At 42.9% G+C, this 9,069-nt stretch overlaps 1 protein-coding gene across 1 annotated transcript; it reads left to right on the top strand.

The window, feature by feature from the left end:
• The first annotated feature begins 4,618 nt into the window (after nucleotides 1-4,618).
• Nucleotides 4,619-8,967, top strand: MAGEB4 (MAGE family member B4). The gene is given in 3 exon segments (XM_033201616.1): nucleotides 4,619-4,888; nucleotides 4,891-6,382; nucleotides 8,865-8,967. Coding segments are annotated over 2 exon segments (1,041 nt in total). The 5' UTR covers nucleotides 4,619-4,713; the 3' UTR covers nucleotides 5,757-6,382; nucleotides 8,865-8,967.
• The last annotated feature ends 102 nt before the right edge of the window (nucleotides 8,968-9,069 follow it).

Genomic DNA, 9,069 nt, shown 5'->3' with positions numbered 1-9,069 from the left:
TCCATGCTAGTACTGGGAGGGCTAAGAAAAAGAAAACCTGGCAACTGACCTTAAAATTATAAGGTTGAGAAGCAGCTATCATTTAAGGAAAATGGTGATATTTGCTCTAAGACCAAAAGGATACATGATAAGAAGGGAGGTAGGTAGTTCCACATGAGAACAGTCAAGTATGAATTATCTAATCAAGGCGGTGTTGGGCCTAAGAAAATGCAGGTCCCTCAATGGGAGTTCATCTAAGTGAGGCTCCATGGTGGGCTGGATGAGGCTGTGGGAATGGTGAGCAGGGGCCAGGCTCTCAGAAGTTGCCTCTCAGAGGTGCGAGACAAAGCTTGGAATAGGAAACAGTTCTTAAAACAGTTTCTTTGGGATCATGGATAAACCAGGGAGAACCTAGGGTAGGAATGTGTCCTGTGCTCTTCTCCCAGTACAAATAAACACAGCACACACTAGGTGTTTTGTGCACATCATCTCCAGCCAGTTTCTGAGAAATAAGGGTAATACCCTCAAGGGAGGTGGGAGGACCAGAAGCCACTGTGCTGGTACTCTTTGCCCTGTTCCATTAAAAGCACATTCAATTAGGTTACCTCGTGTGTAATTTGGCAAACTCTAGGCAGGGTCTAGATTTTGAGAGGTAGTTAAATGAATCAAAATAAAAGTGGTTTAGATGGAAGGATAGCTGAGAGAGGAGGAAGTTTTTGGTTCTTGAAACTCATTTTAGAATGTGTGTTGCATCTACTGAGGAAGTCTACCTCATACTAATATTGAATGATCTATCAAGTAATGAGGAAATATTATTTAGTTTTCCTTTCTAGGTAGCACTTTGTCTGATAGGGCTTTCTTTGTCCTAGAATATGGTATAATCTCTGACATCTCCTGCACTGAAAAATAAGTCCCAGTGTAGCAGATTGCAATGTCAGGGTACAAATTAATCATAATAAGAACTGGCACTATTTTATGTCTCAATACATCTCAAGCACTTTACATACATTGTATACATTTTACCGGTCCTACAAAACAGAGCTTATCAAATCCACTTCACAGATAAAAAGCCTGAAGCCCACAGTCTATTAATGTGTCCAATTTCACATGGCTGGTAAGTGACAGGACTGGGGCAAGACCTCTAGTCTGAATTAGTGTAAAGCACACTCTGTTCCATGCCTCCCAACCTGAGACTGACTGTGTCCCCTTATTCACTTTTCTTCTCACTCCTCCCAAATGTATATCAAGTGATAAAAAGATTCTGTGCCCAATTTGCTGGACTGAAATACATAACCAGAGCAAGGAAATTACCAAAATGGTCCAGGGGTGTGAATTAAGGAGAGAAAGGTGATATTTGGTGACAATATGATTACATATGCAAAGTCAGATAAACTCAAAAGATCATGGGCTCACATTCTGTCATTCTGGACAGTTCCCCTTTTTATAGGAAGTTAAATCTTTTCCAAGAGAAATACATAAGAGGGTTGTAAAGAGAAGAAATAGATCAACATGTTTTTTTTTTTTCCTCCGACGGTATGACTTTTAACCCTGGGCTCCTGCCTGTGTTACAGCTTCCCTATCTTACATCACTCCTGGGACAGGGATTCATTGTCTGCAAGATTTATCGTAGGGAAACCGGTCAAGAGTTTTTAGGGATGTGGCATTTCCCAGGAAGTCATTAATTAAGGGACAAGAGCCAAGATAAAGACCTTCATATAGGAGGACTGAGCAGAGCATGCCAGACAGAGTTCTTAGCCTGAGCATCTCCTCACTTATTCTTCAGGGTTCTCAGGGACTTATGAGTTCCTGCATCTCAGGTCAGTAGAGGGAGGAGTCCCATTCTCTGACACATACCAAGCTGAGGACCCTGAATGAAGAATGAGGGAAGCACTCACCCGAATAGTCTTGACAGGATGTGGCTGAACCTGATTTCTACTCCGGAGTTCTCAAGAAGGTAAAGACCATGATCTGAGGCTGGCTGACTCAGGTCCATAGAGGAAGGATTCCTAATGTGTGCCAGGAGTAAAGCGAGTACCCTGAAGAGCGCAGAAACCACCAAACCCCTATCAGTGGGGACCCCACAGAATCCTCCCTATTGCCATCTCTGAGAGATTCAGGCATGAATGTCAGACAGAGGCATCCTCATATCCTCAGTAGTAACAGAGAAGTGAAGGTCTGGTTCTGAGGTGGGCAATCCCAGCTCAGCAAAGGGAAGACTATTAAGCCTTCCTGTGAGTCAGATTTAGGATCCTGAGTTAGGACCTGAGTAGGACAATCCATCATAAGACCTCAACCTGTCTACCACAGCTGCCACTCTTGGGAGACCACGGTCAGTTGTGGCCAGATAAGGCCGCCCTCTTCCTCCTATCAGATCTCAGGGAGGTGCAGGCCTTTTAAACGGAGAGGTCTTCAGGTCAAAAAAAGAGGGGAGCCCCAGGACCTGCTAGGAGCCAAATCAAGGAAACCGAGTGAGAACTGAGGGGACTGCTCACCTCTGAATAGAGAGGACAACAGAGTTCACCCCCCTGCATAAATCTTAAATTGCCAGGGCAGCATGTAAGGTTGAGGATTCACCACCACTTTTTAATTTTTTTTAAATAATTGACCTTCTTTTTTAGAACAGTTTTACGTTCACAGCAAAACTAAGCAGAAAGCACAGAGTCCCATGGGAATCCTGTCCTCCCACAGACACAGCCTCCCTCATATCAATCTCCCAAGCCAGGGTGATACATTTGTTACAATTGAGAATACATGGACACGTCATTATCACCCGATGTCCGATGTCTATAGTTTAGGATTCATTCCTGATGTTGCACATTCTGTAGGTTTTAATATTTAAAAATGTAAAATGACGTATGTTTACCACCATAGAATCATCCAGAATTGTTTTACTGCCTTAAAAGTTCTCTGTGCCGGATCTATTTATCTCTCACTCTCCCCAACCCTTGGAAACCACTGAACTTTGTACTGTTTCCATACTTTTGCCTTTTCCAGAATGCCATATAGATGGAATTATGCAATGTATAGACTTTTCAAATTGGCTTCTTTCACTCTGTGATATGTATCTAAGTTTCATCCAGTCTCTTTGTGGCGCGATAGTTCATTCCCTTTTAGTGCTGAGTAATACTTTATTCTGTGAATTTACCCACTCTCCTTCTGAAGGACATATTGGTTGCTTCCCAATTTGGGCAATTATGAATAAAGCTACTATAAACATCTGTGTGCAGGTTTTTTTTTTTTTTTGTGGGTATACTGTTTTCAACTCATTTGGCTAAATAACAAGGAGTGCACTTGCTAGATCATATGATAAGAGTATGCATAGCTTTGTAAGAAACTTACAAACTGTCTTCCAAAGTGGCTGTACCATTTTGCATGTCCACCAGCAATGACAGTGTGCTCCTGTTGCTCCACATCCTCATCCGTATTTGGGGTTATCAGTGTTTTTGATTTTGACCATTCTTTTTTTTTTTGAGACGGAGTCTCTCTCTGTCGCCCAGGCTGGAGCGCAGTGGCCGGATCTCAGCTCACTGCAAGCTCCACCTCCCGGGTTTACGCCATTCTCCTGCCTCAGCCTCCCGAGTAGCTGGGACTACAGGCGCCCACCACCTCGCCCGGCTAGTTTTTTGTATTTTTTTTAGTAGAGACGGGGTTTCACCGTGTTAGCCAGGATGGTCTCGATCTCCTGACCTCGTGATCCGCCCGTCTCGGCCTCCCAAAGTGCTGGGATTACAGGCTTGAGCCACCGCGCCCGGCCGATTTTGACCATTCTTATAGGTATGTAGTGGTATCACATTATTGTTTTAATTTGCAAGTCTCTAATGACCTGTGATGTTGACCATCATTTCATGTATGTATTGCCTTCCACATATATTATTTGTTGAGGTGCCTGTTTAGATCTTTTGCCCATTTTTCATAGGGTTGGTCAGTTCTTATTGTTCAGTTTTAAGAAACTTTTGTATGTTTTGGTTAACAGTCCCTTATAAGATATGTCTTTTGAAAATAATTTTTTCCCAACCTGGGAGTTACCTTATTCTCTTTGTGGTATCCTTAGCAGAGCAGAAGTTTTAATTTAGCAAAGTCCAGATTATCAATTTTTTTTTCTTAGATGCCCATCACATTTTATGTCAGAACTAGAAAAGGTGAAATTCTTGGTTTGAAGTCGCAGTTATCTGTCAGCAGAAGAGACAGCCCACAACCCTGCATGGAGTCCAGGTGAGGATCTTGAGTGCAAATTTGGGACCTAAAGAGAGAGCACTAAATGCTTCTAGGCAGGGGTGGTGGGTTGAGGGGCCCCTCGACTTCGCTCATTTGGGTCCCAGAAAACTAAAGAGTCAATTTCACAACACCAATAGAGGGAGGCTCAGGCCCTGCCAAGAGCTGACATGATAATTTTAAAGGTAATCAGAGTGGATCCTCTCCAAGCTAGAACACAGAGAGCCCAACTGCGAGGCTTGTTGTCACCCAGTCAGCCCCAGGCAGGGTTGGCAAGCTGCAGCCTAAGGCACATTGTAACTTCCTCAGCTGAGTTCTCAGGGGACAGAATGACTAAGAACAATAGCCCAGTAAATACTTAGAGCAGTGTTCTCAAGGAATCCTGCAGAGGCGGCTTCTGAAAAGCCAAGGTAGTATCTGCCTGCTGAAGGTGTTCTCAGGATTTCATTCGCTCTTCTCCAGGAACCACATCAACTACCCTTCTGCCTACACTCCTGCCTGCTGTGCCTAACCACAGCCATCATGCCTCGGGGTCAGAAGAGTAAGCTTCGTGCCCGTGAGAAACGCCAGCGGACCCGTGCTCAGACCCAGGATCTCAAGGTTGGTCAGGCTACTGCAGCAGAGAAAGAAGAGTCTCCTTCCTCTTCCTCATCTGTTTTGGGGGATACTCCCTCCAGCTCTCTTGCTTTGGGCATTCCCAGAAGCCTCAGAGAGAGCCACCCACCACCCCTGCTGCTGCAGCTATGTCAGGCACTGGACCTGATGAAGGTGAGGAGAGCCAAGATGAGGAAAATGCAAGTTCCTCCCAGGCCTCAGCATCCGCTGAGAGTTCACTCAAAGATCCTCTAACCAGGAAGACGAAGATGTTGGTGCAGTTCCTGCTGTACAAGTATAAAATGAAAGAGCCCACTACAAAGGCAGAAATGCTGAAGATCATCAGCAAAAAGTACAAGGAGCACTTCCCTGAGATCTTCAGGAAAGTCTCTCAGCGCACAGAGCTGGTCTTTGGCCTTGCCTTGAAGGAGGTCAACCCCACCACTCACTCCTACATCCTCGTCAGCATGCTGAGCCCCAGCGATGATGGAAACGAGAGCAGTGCCTGGAGCCTTCCGAGAAATGGGCTTCTGATGCCTCTACTGAGTGTGATCTTCTTAAACGGCAACTGTGCCGGTGAAGAGGAAATCTGGGAATTCCTGAATATGTTGGGGATCTATGATGGAAAGAGGCACCTTATCTTTGGGGAACCCCGAAAGCTCATCACCCAAGATCTGGTGCAGGAAAAATATCTGAAATACCAACAGGTGCCCAACAGTGATCCCCCACGCTATCAATTCCTGTGGGGTCCAAGAGCTTATGCAGAAACCAGCAAGATGAAAGTCCTGGAGTTTTTGGCCAAGGTGAATGACACCACCCCCAATAACTTCCCACTCCTTTATGAAGAGGCTTTGAGAGATGAAGAAGAGAGAACCGGAGCCCGGCCCAGAGTTGCAGCCAGGCGTGGCACCACGGCCGTGACTAGTGCGTATTCCAGGGCCACATGCAGCAGCTCTTCCCACCCCATGTGAGATCTAAGGCAAATTGTTCATTATGTGGTTGAAAGACCTGTTGCTTTCTCTGTTCCTGTGATGCATGAATAACTTGTTGATTTATCTCTTTGTTGTATTTTCTAGTGATGTTTCTTAAAATAGAAAGTTTATTTAGATTCAGAATATAAGTTTAGAAATGGCATGTATCACACACTTATTGCTGTTTATCAGGTTGGTTTAGTAATAAGAATTTTGTTTTTGAAACACAGATAGAAAATCCTGAAATCATTTTTGTGATACAGAGCAAAATAACATGGCATGGGAGTAAGTTTATCCTTAGAAATTTAAAATAACTCCACAGTAAAATAGGTAGAATCTGAAGCTAGAAGAGAAGAAAAGTAAAAGTTGCTTTATTCGTGGTTTGTCTTACTCCGTTCAGTCTTTTTTTGTTCATAAATTTAAAAGTTACATACCTGGTTTGCTTAGATTATTCAAGAATGTGGAGGCCTGGGCCAAGGTCAATGACAGTGTCCCCATTGTCTTCCCTCCATTAAGAGAAGACTTGGAGAGATGAGGGAGAGAGAGCCAGAGATAGTGTTGCAACTGGGTCTGGCATGTTTCAGTGTGGTGTCCAGCAGTGTCTCCCACTACTTGTGAAGTCTGAGGTATATTCTTTACTTTTGATTAAGAAAACACTTAACTTTCTAATTAATGGAGGGCCAAAGGGGAGTTGGTGGGAACACTATATATAACATATTTGTATGTAAAATGATTTATCTTTTCTTTTTCCTGCTTTTCAGTGTTCTTTTTTTAAATTGTAGATTTATTTAGTTTCAGAATCTAAGTTTGTGAATGGCATGAATCACTCATTTATTAAAATATAACAGGTTGAAGAGCTAGAATTTTTGCATTATGTAAAACAATTTAAAAATCTTTTAAGTCTTTTCCTGTGATCTAGAACAAGATAATATGGAATTGGAATATGAAATTTGTGAAAAGGAAATTACCTTGCAATAAAGTTGGTGGGACCATGAAGTAGAGAAAAAAAAAGTAAAATGTGGTCATTTCTTGCTTTGTTTTGTTCTTTTTAGTCTTTCTTTGTAAAACTGAAGTATATGTACCCGGATTGGCTTAGCTTTTTCAGGAATGTGGGGGAAATTAAATAGCAATACATTTGACTTCCTGGTCACTTACACTTTAATCGTCCAAATATTAATTGAGCAGCTGTTCTTTGGAGGGCTCCTGGCTAGTACCGGATAAACTAAAAAAACAAAAAACAAACAAACAACAAAAACCCCCAATCCCTGCCCGCAGAATTTTAGAATCCAACAGCAGCTATCATATAATGAAGGTGATGAGATACTCCCTAAGACCTAAAGACAGGTGAAAAGAGGAAATAAGAAAGAAGGTGGGGGTGTTTCCAGCAGTGGAATCTAGCGTAAATATCCTAAGCAAGGTAATCGAGACTTTGGGAAACCGACCATACTGCAATAGGAGGTAATTTTATGTCCCGGCATAGTGCCTAGATGGGGTGCACTGAGCAGGGGTCACACACTCAGATGGTGGATCTCAGACTTGAGAGATGGAGACTGGAATGAAAAACTGCCTTTAACAGTTTCTTTGAAATTGCGGAAAAACCAGAGGGAATCTTTGCCTAGAAGCAGGGATTGAAAGTGGCCGGTGCTCTTGTCCCAGTGCAAGTGAAGTGAATCCAGTACACAAACTAGGTGTTTTATGCACGTAGTCCCCAGAGTGTTTCTGAGAAATAAAGGTGTTACTCCTTTAAGACTGGAAACTCATAAGCCACTGGGCTAATACTCTGCTACCAGCTGGGCAGCCAGAACCCATCCCATTAAAAGGAATTTTTTTCCTTTCATGTGTTTTTGCAAATTCTAAGGGAGATCTAGATTTTTGATGGTGGTAAAATGAATGAAAATAAGTGGTTTGGATGAAAGGCCAGAGTTGGTCTTTGAACCAAACCCTAGAAGGTTTGAGTTGCTTTCAGATGAGAAAGACAACTCCACACTCAAAATATGATTTAATACGGAAAAGTTATTTAGAGTTTCTTTGTAAGTTGCATTTTGGACTGATTTGTTGTTCCATGTCTTAGAAAGTTGTATATTCTTTGTTATCTCTTGGACTTGAAAAAAATCAGCAGGGTGGATGATTTCTTCTGTACTTGAAATAATCATAGTAATAACAAGCCTTGTTTAAAGTCTCAATGCACACCAGGGCTTTGCACACTTTCACCACATTCCACCGGTCTTACAAGACAAGGCTTATCAAGCTCATTTCACAGATGCAGAGCCTGAGGCTCATCGAGTTTGGTAATGTGCCCAAGTTCACACAGCTAGTAAGTGATAGGGCTGGAACTAGACTGCTAGTCTGAATTCCTCTAGAGTCCACACTGTTCCACTCCTCCAAACTGAAGCTTACTGTGAATTGCTTAATTCATTTTCTTCTACAACCCCAAAGTGTGTCTCAGGTAAGAAAGAAGAGGTCTCTGTACCCCAAACACTGGATTGGAATACATAACCAGAGCAAGAAGAATACCACAATAATTGACAGACGTGAGTTACAGAGAAAAAGAAACAATACTCGGTGACAATATGATCACTGACGGAAGCAAAATTAGATAGCTTCGAAAGATCAAAAGATTACAAAAATCATCTGGCTGCACCTTTTCTGTAGAAAGTAGATCTTTTAGAACTACCCTTTGGTTGGTGAAGTGAAGAAATAGATCAGCATGTTTTTTTCCCTGAGAACACAACATCTGTCCGAGGCTCTCCACCTTCCGTTTCAGTTTCCTAGTGTCACATCACTTCTGGGACAGGGACCTCTTCTCTGCAAGGTTTGCAAAGAGGAAACTGGTCAAATTTTTGCAGGGATGTGACATTTACCTGGAAGAGTTTGATCAAGAGACAGAAGCCAACATGAGAACACTCATGAATGAATAGTGGGGAGAAAACCACTCCAAAATGTAAGGGTACATCCAGCCCCTCAGGAGAGTGACCTCAGTTCAGTAGACAGAGGAGTCCCAGGTTCTGATACATGTAAAGGCAAGGAGCATAAAAGAAGACTGATGGAAGGACCCAGCCAAAACTGTGGGGTTCTATGGAGTCCTTTCCTTACTATCTGTTATTGCAGGTTGCAAAAGGACTGTGATCATGAGGATCATCCAGAATTCCAACTCGAAATTCTCAGAAAACAGGACCTTGATGTGAGAGGAGCAGGTTCAGGTAAACAAAGCGTTTAAGTTACAGGTTTGCTCACTTGTCAAGGTGAGGACCTGAATGTGAACTAAGGATAGCACCCACACGGCCTCACCAAGTCCCCTCTGCTGTCAGCCCTA

Source organism: Trachypithecus francoisi, unplaced genomic scaffold (assembly GCF_009764315.1).
Source record: "Trachypithecus francoisi isolate TF-2019V2 unplaced genomic scaffold, Tfra_2.0 Lachesis_group6, whole genome shotgun sequence".
NCBI lineage: Eukaryota > Metazoa > Chordata > Mammalia > Primates > Cercopithecidae > Trachypithecus > Trachypithecus francoisi.
This window is presented reverse-complemented; position numbering and strand designations above follow the sequence as displayed.